General features: G+C 42.1%; 1 protein-coding gene across 1 annotated transcript; it reads right to left on the bottom strand.

Moving 5' to 3' along the window:
* Positions 1-1,571: 1,571 nt before the first annotated feature.
* Positions 1,572-4,217, bottom strand: LOC147612449 (pentatricopeptide repeat-containing protein At4g13650-like). The gene is made up of 7 exons (XM_086783504.1): positions 3,623-4,217; positions 3,306-3,511; positions 3,011-3,263; positions 2,702-2,899; positions 2,505-2,593; positions 2,090-2,345; positions 1,572-1,981 (listed from the first exon to the last, which is right to left on the bottom strand). The coding sequence occupies exons 1-7, from the start codon at positions 4,215-4,217 to the stop codon at positions 1,572-1,574; spliced, it is 2,007 nt and encodes a 668-aa protein (XP_086639630.1).
* Between the last annotated feature and the right edge of the window lie 11,626 nt (positions 4,218-15,843).

The following is a 15,843-nucleotide window of genomic DNA, read 5'->3' as shown; positions in this document are numbered from 1 at the left end:
CTTGGATGTCCTTGCCCTAAGACCCAACACAATAAGATCAATTCTATTTACGAAAAAAAATTGGTGGCACAAGGCCATAAAAATGGACACAAGACTGGCGCTTAAAAGAGTGGATCTCGCCACCCACTAGAAGCAAATGGAACAAGCTCCATGAAGGAGAACACGAACTAACCAAGGGGGATCACTTGTGTAGTATTTATCGTATTTATGTAACATGTGGGTGCATAATATGGGTTTTTTTAGCTTAGACCCAAATAGCATATACACAAGGGGCAGAAGGTTTGAGTACAAAAACCCATGCTAATGTGGTAAAATATTGTCCAATCAGCATTGTATTACTTCATCATGGGTGCACTTGACGATTTGTTTTAAGCTTGTTTATAAGGCTTAGGGATATGCTGAGCGATCCTATCACCTCAGTAGGCTCCTGCAATCTAGCCACACGCTTAACGTTGCTTTCATAAATTACAGTAAAATAAAAGACCAAAAAATCACAAGTTTTGTTCTATATAGCATCCCATCCCTATCCATGTCACCACACTTTCCATCACTTTCAGAAGAGAGAATGTGGCTTGCATGGACATAACGAACTCAATCAGGCCGTCATGGAAACCTTAGCTTCGTAAAATGTGAGCATCTTGAATGCTGCTAGCCTGAGATGTTGGTGCGTCCTCCAATGCCTCTGTGGTCTGAAGAGTGCTCTGCTTTGATTTGTAGTTAGTAGTCACAAGCATAGCAAGACCCTCACCTGCGAAGGCAGTTGGGATGGTAGCAGCAATGCCAGCTGGTAGTCCTGCCCATATACTGCTGGTGGAAGCCTCTACTAAAGACAAGTCAAGTAACCTCATAACAGTAATTATGTGAAGGTGGTGGTGGTGACACATATCCTAACGCCGCATTGATAAGCCTAATCGGTACCACCAAAACAGCTCTCCTTTGCCTTGACAATGGCATCTCATTTTGTAAAAAAGGCATTCCCCACATAACATCAAGTTGTGTTTTTGCGGTGTAAACTCAAGCTGCTGCTCCATGCTGCATCTCCTTCATGTTATGATGCATAGGAGTAAGTCAATAAATGATTTGCTCTTCAAATTGCCTTCATGTTGCCCATAGGCTAACCAAGTATGACAATTAGCCGCATTTTATCTCAAAATAATATCATGGGTTGAAATGTTTTCTTGCATTAAAAGCTCGTCTGCTGTTGCTCTGATACCAAACGTGACAGGCCCTTCTTGCACCCACAGATACTCAGCTGGCACCCTTATCTTTTGAGGATTTGACACTTCCCCCTTTAAGTGTATTAAAGAAGACACATGCATTAGCCAACTTCTCACCCTGTCCACATAAAAAATCTTTCTTTGCATCATTAAATCCGTCCTGTGACACTCAATATATGACCTTCCTCCTGCATTTTAAGGAAAGTCCTCTACCTTTGCATATAAATATTTTGCTTTGTGAGCATTTTCTATCCCAATGCACAATCATCAGTCCATCAAAAATGTCCTGGCTTCTTCCATACCTGTGTTTTCACTCTTATTTCATCCTCTTGCATGTCAGCATCTGGTTAGATGTTACACAAACAGGTATGAACTGTAAGCATCCTTTTCATCCAATTGCACTGCATGTTCAAAGGCATTTCTACCAAGCTCAACATTGCCCCACTTATGACAAGCACCCAACACAGTATCCCACACCACAAGATTAGGATGGAACGGCATTTTCTTAACCATCGCTACCGCCCTATCTAAATGGCCTGCACAGCCAAGAAGAGCAACCATGCAACTGTGGTGCTCAAGAGTTGGATTGATGCCGTAGTCTCTGCTCATGACCTCAAAGTACGTCTGGCCCTTATCCACCAGACCTGCATGACAGCATGCATTTAGAACACTAACAAATGTACCAGCATCTGGAGAGATGCCCTCAAATTGCATCTGTTCAAAGCAGTTCAGTGCTTCCTTGCCAAGCTCATGTTTGGCATATCCTGAGATCAGTGAGTTCCATGAGCTTACATCTCGAACTGGAAGCTTGTCAAACACTTCATGTGCTTTTGCAAGCAGTCCACATTTTCCATACATGTCAACCAGTGCACTGCCAATGACAAGGTCTCTTTCCAATAACCCTTGTCTGGCAATCTCAGCATGTATTTCTCTGCCCTTGTCTGTGGCTCCAATACTGCCACAAGCCTTCAAGCTGCAAACAAATGTGACAGAATTTGGAGAGAATCCCTCAAGTTGCATCTGTTCAAAACAGTTCAGTGCTTCCTTGCCAAACTCATGGTTAGCATATCCTGCAATCAGTGCTGTCCACGAGACTATGTCTCGAACTGAAAGCTTGTCAAACACTTCCTGTGCTTTTCCAAGCAAGCCACATTTTGCATACATGTCAACCAATGCACAGCCAACAACAAGGTCTCTTCTCAACAACCCTTGTTTGCTAATCTCAGCATGTATTTCTATGCCCTTGTCTATGGCTCCAGTAATTCCACAAGCTTTCAAGCCGCAAACAAATGTAACAGCATCTGGAGAGAAACCCTCTACTTGCATCTGTTCAAAACAGTCCAGCGCTTCCTTGCCACACTCGTGTTTGGCATATCCTGAGATCAGTGCATTCCATGAGATAACATCTCTAACTGAAAGCTTATCAAACACTTCCTGTGCTTTTGCAAGCGAGCCACATTTTGCATACATGTCAACCAACGCACTGCCAACAACGAGGTTTCTTTCCAAGAGACCTTTTCTGGAAATCTCAGCATGTATTTCTCTGCCCTTGTCTATGGCTCCAATACTACCACAAGCTTTCAAACTGCAAACTAGTGTGCTAACATCTGGAGAGACCCCCTCAAGTTGCATCTGTTCAAAACAGTTCAGTGCTTCCCTGCCACGCTCATGTTTGGCATATCCTGACATCAGTGCATTCCATGAGATTACATCTCGAACTGGAAGCTTGTCAAACACTTCCTGTGCTTTTGCAAGCAAGCCACATTTCGCATACATGTCTACTAGCGCATTACCAACAACAAGTTCGTTTTCCAACCCCCCTTTCCTAACAATCTCAGCATGTATTTCTCTGCCCTTATCTGTGGCTCCAATTCTCCCACAAGCTGTCAAGCAGCACACAAATGTGACAGCGTTTGGAAATACCCCCTTGAGTTGCATCTGTTCATAGCAGTTCAAAGCTTCCTCACCACTCTCGTGTTTGGCATATCCTGATATTAATGCTGTCCAGGACACCACATCTTGAACTGGAAGCTCGTCAAACACTTCCTGTGCTTTTGCAAGCAAGCCACATTTGGCATACATGTCAACCAGTGCATTGCCAACAGCAAGGTTTCTTTCCAACAACCCTTTTCTTGCAATCTTAGCATGAATTTCACTCCCCTTTTCTGAGGCTCCAATACTGCCACAAGCTTTTAAGCAGCAAACAAATGTGACAGCATTTGGAGCTACTCCCTCGTCCTGCATCTGATCGAAACAGTTCAGTGCTTCCTTACCACGCTCATGTTTGGCATATCCTGCAATAAGTGCAGTCCATGAGACTACATCTCGAACTGGAAGATTGTGGAACACTTCCTGTGCTTTTTCAAGCAAGCCACATTTGGCATACATGTCCACCAGCGCATTGCCAACAACAAGATTTCGTTCCACTAATCCTATTCTAGCAATCTCAGCATGTATTTCTCTGCCCTTGTTTATGGCTCCAATAATGCGACAAGCTTTCAAGCTGCAAACAAACGTGACAGCACTTGGAGAGACCCCCTCACGCTGCATCTGTTCGAAGCATTTCAGTGCTTCCTCACCGCACTCGTGTTTGGCATATCCTGCGATCATTGCATTCCACGACACTACATTTCGGATGGGAAGCCCGTCAAATACTTCCCGTGCTTTTGCAAGCGAGCCACATTTGACATACATGTTGACCAAGGCAGTGCCAAGAAACAGATCTCTACCCAACAAACCCTTTATAGCAATCTCCGCATGTATTTTGCAGCCTGTTTCTACATCTTTCAGCTCAGCACATGCCTTAAGTAAGGCTACAAAGGTATAGCCATTAGGATGTAAAGAGTCCTCTTGCATATTCTGGTACAGGATGAGAGCATCCTGCAACTCCCCACATTTGATATAACCTGTGATGAGAGAACTCCAGGAAGACTCAATCCGATGCACCAACCCGTCAAACACCTTTTGGGCATTGCACATGGCTCCAACTTCCACCAACATGGAGACTAGGTGATTTCCAAGAGATGTATGAGCTTCAAGACAGCTTCTGCGCATGTGGGCATGCAGGCACAAGGCATGGGCAAGGGTTCTCTCTTTAGTGCATTTGCGTAAGATGTATGTAAGGTTCTGAACCGAAGGCTGGGGCGGCATGTGCCTCCTCTAAGGTAAGTTCACCATTGTTCTTCTTCTCTCGCAGCACCACTTTGTGCATCCTCGCAGGAAACTCCTCTTCTCCTTCTTCTTAAGCGTTTCTTTAACCTAATAGCAGCAATATATCCATATGGAGACTCCTTGGTGGCTTTATGCTTGAAATCTGGGACCTTAGGATTTGTCTGTAGCATACGATTCCACACAACAAGAAGGTGCAGCCGCTTTCTTTAACCTTGCTTTCCTTATCCTGTATGCGCGCGCACAGATATAGGGCACCCACTTGCTTTTTCTCTCGCTTGTGTCATTACTGGGGGGGATCCGTGAAGAAGAACTTCCATCTTTCTCTTGAGCCACCTGCCCACAAAAAATAGAAATAAGCGTTCGATAGGCATGCGATCTTCTCCGCTGCGACGATAGGACTGCATTAGAAACCCACACACACATATACATAGAGTTCGTCAGTCTCACTTGATGAAGAGGAGGATGTTAGATCTTTGACCTCTAGAGAGACTAGTTACTAAGGCATTAGGGACTCTATTGAGATAGTGGCACAATTAGAGATGATGCATCCTAAGCATTAGGGACTCTATTGAGCTAGTGGCACACTTAGAGATGATGCATCCTAGGCCCGCTTAATTGAGCTTTGGGTCCATGTCTCATCATACTTTGGATCTAGATAGAGAGTAGAATTAGCACATGTACTTGAGCATGAGGCCACGAATCCTTTATACCACTTCATATTACTTATTCCAAGTTACTCCCCTTAAGGATTTTGCATACTTGCCCCTCCTCATACAAGCGAAGTTTTAGAAACACCTCTTCGAGGTTTCTATACTTGTCCCCTTGAGTTATTATAATTAGTCTAGCAAATAAGTACCCAAAATGTTTTTTTGCCTTGTACTAAAATGTGTAAGGTTGCACCATAAGAATGAAAAATTACCAAGCTTTTTATTTTAGCAAATCGACATGTTCTACATGTGTTCTTGTCGAGTACAAGCAGTGCATCTCTTTCTCGCCTGTTGTTGCTGTAGAACCATGGTTATCGAGCAGAGCTATGAGTAGTCATGATCTATAGTAAAAATGCATTCATTCACTTCTCGTTTGGTGTCCCCACAGCAGGCAGACCTTTCATAACGCATGTTTGGTGTCTTGCTCCAGGCCACTGTCAATATCCTCCTCCCTGCAGAGTTCTAAGCAACAGGTGGAGAGGAAGGGGCGGTCCAAGGGCTTGACGATGCACAACTTGCAACGTTGTTTGGAGAGGTAGGCCAACTTCACTGGGAACAAAAGGGGAATTCGACAGCTGGCACCAAGACACTCGTAAGTGGGATACTATACTAGGAAGAGGGGAGAAGCGTAGCCAGAGGATAGCTCAGATACCCTGATCTGCACCACAACAGGGCCAGTAGGAAAGAGAGAAGAGAGGCGTGTAGCAAGATCTTCCTATCCTTAGGAGGAGGCATGTAGGAGAAGCGCGTAGAGACGATGAGGTGAATGAAGGTTGAGCACCTTGGGCAATCCTAAGGTGCATAGCATTAATTAATTAATGCCCATGATAGTGAGTAATTAATGCCACGAAAAAAGTGAATAAGCACCCACGAAAAAGTGAATAAGCAAATAATATACTCATTCCACATCGGAGACATCTCACATTCATTATACCTTGCAAAACAAGGGTTGTTTGAAAAGCTTACCTCATTGTTAGCACAACATATATATTGATGGAAGCTACTCTTCTTGCACTCCCTTAACATTATCACACCATACTGGACTAGGATTGAGGTGGAGAGAATAGGAAGAGTAAAAGCTACTCTTCTTGCACTCCCTTCACATTATCACACCATCCTAGGCTAGGAGTGCAATAGGGAGAGTGAAAGCTATGTGGAACTTCCATCCATCCCTATCACCACAATTTTTGCCCTTGGGCAAGAATGAGATAAGGAAATGAAGAGAAAGAAGAAAGAGGAATAGTTATTTTTTCTCACCCACACACATACACTCCCACACAAGCAAGGTGCAGAAGAGAGTAGAGGAGAAGAAGACTTAATCTTACACAATCAGGATTCATTTTTTTTCATTATTAGAGATTTCCCTATCTATTATGATTTATACTTGCACATGGTCTCCCATGGCTTAATGCCTTGGGGCGCACATTCCCTAGTATAAGACTATGTGCATTGTCTTGTCACCTTTCTCGCATTATTAAGGATGATGGTCTTGTTAACCAAAGCAGTTAACATAACCCCCTTCCTAATCTAGATCTTTTCCTTAGGAATTAGGTAGTATTTTGTGAAGACTTTAAAACTTAAGGTGCAAAAAAGGGTGTTTGGTCACAATTTCTATCATTATGAGGACATATTAAAGTATGCCTTAAGAAAAGAGAAGAGATGAGGTAAGAAGGAGGTGAAAAGGGCTTGCCAAAAGTGAAAAACAATTAGGTAGGTAGATAGCCCTATTGAAATAATACATTAGAGTAGTAGATAACCCTATTGAAAAGGGCTTGCTAAAAGTGAAAAAGCATTAGGGTAGTAGATAACCCTATTGAAAAGGGTTTGCCAAAAGTGGAAAAGCATTAGGGTAGTAGATAGCCCTGTTGAAAAGGGCCTGCCACCACAAACGTGAAAAAGCATTAGGGTAGTAGATAGCCCTCTTGAAATAATACACCAAAATATCATGCATGTGGGTAGTAGATAGCCCTGATGAAAAGGGCTTGCTAAAAGTGAAAAGCATTAGGGTAGTAGATAGCCCTGTTGAAAAGGGTTTGCCAAAAGTGGAAAAGCATTAGGGTAGTAGATAACCCTATTGAAAAGGGCTTGCTAAAAGTGAAAAAGCATTAGGGTAGTAGATAGCCCTGATGAAAAGGGTTTGCCAAAAGTGGAAAAGCATTAGGGTAGTAGATAGTCCTGTTGAAAAGGGCTTGCCACAAACGTGAAAAAACATTAGGGTAGTAGATAACCCTCTTGAAATAATACACCAAAATATCATGCATGTGACATTGGGGATATGCGCATATGGTTCGATGGTCAAAAGCAACATTTACCAACGCAAGCAGTGAAAGTGCTCATGGCCACCAAGTGGTCTTCCCCTATTTTGTGCCAAGGTATGGGAGGCTAGGGAGCTTCTTGTCGCCTATACTGAGGCCAAGACTTGCACCACCTACAGAAGGCCAAGCCTCGTGTCACCCATAGTGTGGCCAGGACTCGCGTCACCTCGGGAGGCCATGCCTCGTGTCACCCACAGTGTGGCCAAGATGTGGAACCCACTGTCAAGGATCCTAGTTTAGACTTCTCACTAAGCCAATTCTATGCTCGAGAAGACCTGGTATTTACAGGTTCCATGCTCGAGAAGACCTGCTATTTACAAGTTCCACAAACGAAGATCCATTGCATAATGTATATGCACACATCTCTACTTGCTTGAAACTGTTTTTGCCTAACTTATTTACATGTGACTACCTGCTATAATATGTCTAGTTCATGGGTAGGGGATGTCCACCCGTGAACCATGCAAATGCCTTGTATTCTGACATGGTTTATGGCATGTGAACACGTGGTGGTGAGTTCTACCATACTCTGACATGGGTAGGGGATGTCCACCCGTGAACCATGCAAATGCCTTGTATTCTGACATGGTTTATGGCATGTGAACACGTGGTGGTGAGTTCTACCATACTCTGAGGCGACTTTTTCCAAGGAAACCAAAAAATTGAGCGGGGTGTGGCAAAAGGCCTCCTATAGAGAAGGGGGTTCATCATTGCACTAGTGATTTGCGTTGTGTTCAAATTGGTGCAACTGGGTGTTTGCATGCCTGTGTGTGTCTATAAAGGCAATAGAGCCATAGGGAGCTAGAGAGGATCCCAAACAACAACTATAAATAAAACTAATGAGTAGTTTCACCACTGTAAGTATGAGGAAGGTGGAGATGCCGTACCGATAACCCAAAATATCACGTGTTAACTATTAAACTAGACAGACATGTACAAAGGCATAGTATGAGGAAGGTGGATATAATCACTAGTCATACTCATAACCCAAAATAGCACGTGTTAACTACTAAACTAGACACACATGTACATGTACAAAGGCACAGTAATTCGCAAGAGAAGTTATACATCAAAAAGATCTTCAAGTTGGCTTGGTCAACACTCTTTGTAAAAGATCTTCGAGTTGGCTTGGTCAACACTCTTTGTAAAAGCTCAAAAACAGGTAAAGAAGTGCAATGTTTGTCAATAACTAGGTCAGTAAGATCAGATGCCTCATCATCCTATTCTACCATTGTAAGCATTTGAACAATGGTAGAAGTGGGTTGAATCTAGAGAACTTTGGAATAAGAAAGTAGCATCAGTTTGCTAAGTTTGGGATTAAAATTTGCATTCAATGCTATGGACATTTCATACAGCTTACAAAGAAACAAAAGTTTGAAGCTATTTTTTTAGTCTATGGAATGGAAGTTGTTGTTCCAATGGAGTTTTTAGTACCTAGTTGTTAGATAGTGGTTCCCAATTGTTTAAGCACTACTAAATTACAACATAATCAGCTAATGTAATTGATGCATCTTGAAAAGGATCAATTGTGTATCTTATGGGTCAATAATGTAGTGGAATCTTGTCAAAGTTATAAATCAAGCCATGTTTTGTCTCTTTTAAGGAAGAAGATGACAACAAAGTTCCAGCACAATATAAGAGGAAATAAAATCAGGCCGATTGAAGGAGAAGAGAAAAAATAATGAGCAAAAGAACAACAAAAAAATGTAAAGTGGACCTCCCCTTGCCTACTTCCTAGTAGCTTTGAGGTCATTCACAACACCTTCACCTTCCAAAGATGTGACTATAAGTCGCACTACAAGTGGCTCATAGCATGCAATTAGAGAAGTGGACATAACAATAACCCTTGGAGCTTCAAAAGCTTTAGACACAAGCGCAAAAAGTGCCGCAAACTCTAAACAAAGCACTATAGACATCGTTGCTTATTGCTAGTTAGGAGCAAGAAGGCAGGCCCTCATAAAGGGTGCCACAGCTAACCAAATTTGGCAAGACATTTAGTAGTACAAGCTTGCATGCATAGAGGATAGAACACGTTACCACCACCATAAGACCAATTGGACTCCTCCCACATAGACGTGGACATCTGCACCAATGCACCTACATGAACACACGAGAAGCAAAGGTGGCAGTGCATGCACACTACCACAAACAAGTGCATGCTTCATGCCAAATGAAGACCGTTGAAGAGGGTCATGCACTAAAACAACTCATGTCATAATACCAATTCTTCCTTTGAGATGTTTGTTGTTAATTGTCCAACATGGACATCTCCACCATAGCCGAGTTTCTTTGGACCCACTTTTATATTGATGAATTAATGTGGCATATTTTGAGTAAGAACTTTATTTTTTTCATGCGGCAAAGGGTGCACTGTTGATGGTTGTATGGTTGTTGGACTAGAATTTGTGGCACTTGGCTCCTCTCGCCACCATCCTACTCCCTCGCTGCCTCGCTATTAAGGGATAATCGAAGCTTTCCTACATGGCCACAAAGTTTCCTACAGTGTGGTGGATGATTGGGGGGCCACTAGCGAGGTAGGATGCCTTAGGATATCATAGCTCATGTGTGTGCTCTAATCATCGACCTCCCCATTATATTGAGACTCGAGCAGATTGGTAGGCAACCTCTATAGAAGAGTTAAGTAGGTATCTATACCAAAGTGCATAACCACAATTAGCCCCTTCGGGCCAACATGCAAATTTTCTCCCCTTTATGACGGCTACCCGAGCAGCGTTTAAGCAGCGTTTAGCGCGTAGCCAGCTGCTGCTGCCAGCTTCTACTCGCCTGCTGGCTCTTCCTAGTCAACATCCTCTACCTGTGCTGCTGCCACGTGTACTTGCACGTGCTTCAAAAAACACTACCTTGTGGGAGGGTGCGTCACATAATAAAAATTATAAAGAAAACTACGCTCTTGCTCCCTAGAGTGTAGTTTCTTAATAATAAAAATTATTTAAAAATACCCTCCTCGAGGGTAATTTCTTTTTATGCTATTTGATGATCTATGTGTTCTCACTATGTGTATGTCTATGTTCCATTTCTTTGACTGTCTATGTCAATGTTCCCAGAAGTGCACACAGAGATGAGGGAGATGGTACATAGCATAAAGAATATGGTGATGATGGTCTATCTTGAGGGAGAGGGATCATGATGGCGATTTAAAAAAAAACTAGCCTCTCAGAGGGTGCGACGACGCACCCTCCCAAAGGGTAGTTTTTTTTAATCTTTTACAATGCATTTGAATGTTTGTCCATCAAACATCATTTAAAAAAAAGCATGTGAAAACCCATCACACAAACACCACATATGAGTATTTTTCAATTAAAAAAAGGTGCCCACCACAAGAGGTTGCATCGGGGTGGCCTCATTTAGGCATCTTTTTTTCATGAGCATGGCCATTATCAAATTTTTTTTAATGAGCATGTATTATGGTGGTTGTGATGGCGATGCCGCATGTAGGAGGTTCTCAAGGGTAAGAGAGTGAAGAGGGCGAATGGGAAACAAAGAGAAAAAGGACAAGAGGGAAAGAGTGGGGAGAGGGTAAGAGAGCAAGAGAGGGAGAACCATTGGTCAAATGCAATGTATGAAAAAAGCATGTCTCAACTAACACTTGGGCTGGTTTAAAATCCCAAATGGCCGTCTCAATTCAAAGGTAAAAGGAACAAACACTAGTTTATAAATCATAAGAATAGGGTTTTTTTCTTTGAAGTTCTCCTTAAGGAGCATGAGAAAAGGAAATGTGTATGTTTTAAAAAATAAATTTTTCACACACTACACTTTCAATGCTTAAAATACTTATCTAGAATAAACTTATTACACTACTTTTTAAATGCTATATTTATTTAAACAATACTTATGAATAATTGATCATAAAAGTTTTTGGAAACACTTAATGCAAAACTATGTTTAAAACTACTCATGAAATTTATAACTCAATTGAACTAGAAATTATTTAGTATAACCAAATTGATATCGGAATTTTAACTTGAAAATAAAATAACTCAAGGCTTTTATATACAGTGGAATTATACAATTAGTAGTTGTCCTTATTCCATGTCTCTCATGGCACCATGTTCCACCCACACCCATAGAGATGCACACGCTTTAACCATAAATTCACCGAACCCAATTTGATCTTGTGTGATTATATTTTGTACATTTGTCAAGTGCATTGTTCATCTAAGCAGTGAGTCTATATACTTCCCTCAGTTTTTTAGGTTGGGTGATATTGTGGAGTTGTAGAGAAATTAAGCCCACTAAGTCCAAAGTTATGTTGCAAAGTCTTGGGACCATTGTGCAGGAATGCCATTGGAACCAATGGACGTGGCCATTGCAAGGATGGTGGAAATAAGATGGGGAGAGTGAAAGGTGGTAAGAGAGAATGAGATTTAGTATGAGAGAGAGAGAGAGAGAGAGAGAGAGAGAGAGAGGTAGTGAGTAGTAGAGAGATGGTGGTGTGGAGCAAAGTATAGGGGGAGACAATGAAGTTTATATATAGAGGGAGAGAGGGTCTTTGAGCAAGATCAGATTCCAATATAGATCTCTCTCTCTCTCTCTCTCTCTCTCTCTCTCTCTCTCTCAATTATTATCCTTCACTTTCCCACTCTCTTTCATATATTCCCTTTAATTTGAAAAAGTCCCACCCTTTCTCTCTTTCTCTTCTCCTCTCACTCTCACTCTCACCCTCTAATCTCTCCATCTCTCTCTCGAACTTCTCTTTAGATTTCTTTGCATGCTCAATTATTCCCCACTTTGTCCATTGCATGTACAATACCTTCACATGCACAATTATTCCCCACCATTTAAGAAAGACCCATCCTCTGTAGTTGGAAAAAAACCCACCCTCTCTTTCTTTCTCTTTCCATCTCTCTCTCTCTCCCTTCTCTTTAGATTCCTTGTCTTTGCATCCTTAATTATTCCCCACTTTGTCCATTACATGTACAATATTTTCACATGCAAAATTATATCTTTGTAGTTGAAAAATACCCACCCTCTGATCTCTCACTCTCTTTTCCTCTCTCTATCTTATCTTTACAATCTTGTACATGAAAAGATGCAGGGGGAAAGAGAGATTGAGCTCTTGCAAGCACACACACACACTCACAAAACCCTAAAAGAGAACACACAAGGTGAGAGGCTGAAAATCTTCTTCTTCTTCACACAACACTCAACACACCATATACAAAGATAAGAGTACATACAATATGAAAAGGTACTCAACCAAATACATACTAGGGTTCTCTATAGTGTGAACCCAACTAAATGAGCTGGCGCTATAACTATGCCAGTCTCTAGAATGGCTGTCACACAGCCTGTCATCCCACTGGCCGCATATCACCCATGATCTCACCAACCATGCCAGTGGTGTAAGTGTGGGGCCTATCCCCCAAGCGCGTCACCTCAGTGTCCATCGCCTCACTAGATGAGCTCGATATCTCAACACTGCCCCTCGAGCTCAACTCCATCTCATGTACACCAAGCGAAGCCCTGAATCTACGGAGCTTCTCTGTACCCAATGCTTTGGTGAAGATGTCAGCTACTTGATCCTACATAAACAAGGTCAACGTCTCCTGCCAAAACCTTCTCTCTAACAAAATGGTAGTGGACCTCTATATGCTTCGTGCGAGCATGAAAAACTGGGTTCTTGGCCAACTGTATACTGCTAATGTTGTCATAGAAAATGACAACTTGTCTGTCCACTGATAGACCCAAATCTGCAACAACAAGTAGCTTTCTCAACCAAGCTACCTCACATGCTGCCATAGCAGCACCTCTGTACTCGGCCTCTGTATACTGGATAGAGTAACCGTAGGCTGTTTCTTGTTGCTCCAAGTCATAGCAGCACTCCCCAAAGAAAACATGAAGCCACTAGTAGATCTTCTATCTGAGATACTACCAGCCCAATCAGCATTTGTGTACCCATGTACATATATCTCTGTCCCAGTTTCATAAAATAGTCCACAATGCAAAGGATGCATCTCAATGCATCCAAATGCGACTTTCGAGGAACTTGCATAAACTGACTCACGTGTTCTCTGGTATCCCAAGATCCTCATCAAGGCTCATCTCTAAGCCACTAGACTCTCCATCAACATGAGAATACCCTGCAGAAATGTCAGGCATACTAAGGGGCTTAACCACTTTCTCTTTGCCTTTATGTGAAGTACTAATCACATTTGCAGGACTGGTATTATGATGTAGCCTGCCACTCCATATGGTCTATCAACTGAACCACTAGATGAGGACTCTCCTGGTCCACTCAAAGACTGTGATTGCTGACTTGCATTCTATGCAACCACATTTCCACTCACATCAGCCCCAACAGCTTCTTTTTTAGCAGCATACCAGCTGCTCATCTCATCAAAAACAACATCCCTGCTTACCCTCAACTCACGTGTAGCAGGGTTATAACCCCTGTATCCCTTTTGCTCAAGGGAATACCCAATAAACACACATTTTTTAGCTTTTGGATCCAACTTAGTTCTCAACTCATCTGGCATATGCACATATGCAATGCATCCAAAGACTTTCGGAGATGAGACAAATCAGGTTTTCTGCCAGTAAACCTCTCCTTTGGAGTTACATCATGTATGGCTGCAGACAGTTGGAGTCCTGTTCATGATGTAAACTGCTATAGAAACAGCCTCAGCCCAATAGCTATGTGGCATATTCTTCTCTTCCATCAATGCTTATGCAATCTCACTAATGTGCCTGTTTTTTCGCTCATCAACTTCATTTTTATTGCGGAGTGTATCTGCATGTAAACTGTCTCTAAATACCATTCTTCTTAAAAAATTCAGAGAACTCATTGGAGAAGTACTCTCCCCCTCCATCTGACCGTAGGCACTTTATATATAGGTCTTCGTAGGACCCCATACATCTGAATGCACAACATCTAGTGCATTTCTGCTCACATTTCTGTCACATGGAAATACATGCTTTGTTTACTTTCCAAATTGGCATGTTTCACATATTTTCTGCATACCTTCAACTTTAAACTTTGGCAACCCTGTCACAATTCCTTTAGTCTACATAGACTTCATTCTCTGCACATTCACATGTCCAATTCTGTTATGCCAAATATCTGTGTCTGCAATAATTCCTGAACCATTTGCAAACATCGCAGTACCCACTTCAGGCATGTTTACATTCAATGTAAACATTCTGCCCACTCTGTTACCTTTTGCAACCAACCTGCACTTGTCTTTAAAGTCTTCAACATAACAACCATCAGGATTAAACCGAACCTGTAAACCCTGCTCAATCAGCTGGCCAACTGAAACCAGATTCTTTGTTATGTTCGGAACATGAAGTACATCTGCAAGGTACTTCACTTTGCCATCCTGCTGCATAGACAATGGCACATTTCCAACATGGGCAATTGGATGAGCAGTGTCATCCCCTGTTTCCATAAAACCTGGTCTTTCAAGGTTTTTCATCTCCTTGAACCACTCCCCATGACTTGTCATGTGGTTCGAAGCACCTGAATCAACGTACCATACATCATCTTTATGTGCTGCTTCAACATTTTCAGACATGGAATTAATGACATGCTGCATAACAAACAACCTTTCATTATCCTCATTGTTTCTGCTCGAGGATGCATAGTTGTTTTGCTACAATTTTCCATTTTGCATGTCAGCTTGCTTCTTATAACAATCTGCTTGCACATGTCGAGGCTTACCACCACAATAAAAGCATCCATGTGTATCATTATACTGCCTTTGCCAATTTCCACGACCTCTTTGACTCCCCCTTCTTTTGAATTGGCCTCTTCCACCTGCGTGTTGTTGTTGTTGTGAATTTGGGGACTATTGTTGCTGTGCTGCTGCCAAAACAGAGAAAGGGGTTTTACAAAATTGATATGTACACATGTCGGATGGTGTTGATACTCAACATTGAGGTTGTTTAGGTGTCAATGCAAGTTACCCATACTTGATTACACCACTACATTGTAATTTGGAGCCTTGGAAAGCGCATCAAATCAGGGTATCTCGGACAGCGTGAGCCAGTTCCATATAGATTGATTTTCTACATCAAATTTGAAGATTGTTGGCTACTTTGGAGTATCTGGAACATTCATTGGAGTGTGGTGGAGCTGAGGAAGGCTCGTTTACAGATTTGGAATTGTGCGGAAGGTGTATTTGCATTGAGCAAACATGTCGGATAATCTAGTACAGATTGTTGGTGAAAAGCTGGATAGGAAGAACTTCAAGGCATGGAAGTACAGGATCAAGAGTTTTGCATTGAGCAAACATGTCGGATAATCTAGTACAGATTGTTGGTGAAAAGCTGGATAGGAAGAACTTCAAGGCATGGAAGTACAGGATCAAAAGTTTTCTGAAGGGAAAAGGTTTTTAGAATCTCATTACAGGTGCTGAGCCAGAGCCGGAATTACCTTGACAACCTACACAGTAGCAGGTTATTGCTCATAAG

Source organism: Cibotium barometz, chromosome 45 (assembly GCF_041138505.1).
Source record: "Cibotium barometz isolate CiBa-2024 chromosome 45, ASM4113850v1, whole genome shotgun sequence".
NCBI lineage: Eukaryota > Viridiplantae > Streptophyta > Polypodiopsida > Cyatheales > Cibotiaceae > Cibotium > Cibotium barometz.
This window is presented reverse-complemented; position numbering and strand designations above follow the sequence as displayed.

Excerpts from the sequence above, each read along its gene's own strand:
- LOC147612449 (XM_086783504.1), bottom strand. The coding sequence starts at position 4,217 with ATGTTGGTGGAAGTTGGAGCCATGTGCAATGCCCAAAAGGTGTTTGAC. Across the intron at positions 3,512-3,622 it reads GGAACGAAATCTTGTTGTTG|GATATGCCAAACATGAGCGT; the intron begins GCAATGCGCTGG and ends CACTTATTGCAG. Across the intron at positions 2,900-3,010 it reads GGAAAACGAACTTGTTGTTG|GATATGCCAAACATGAGCGT; the intron begins GTAATGCGCTAG and ends CACTGATGTCAG.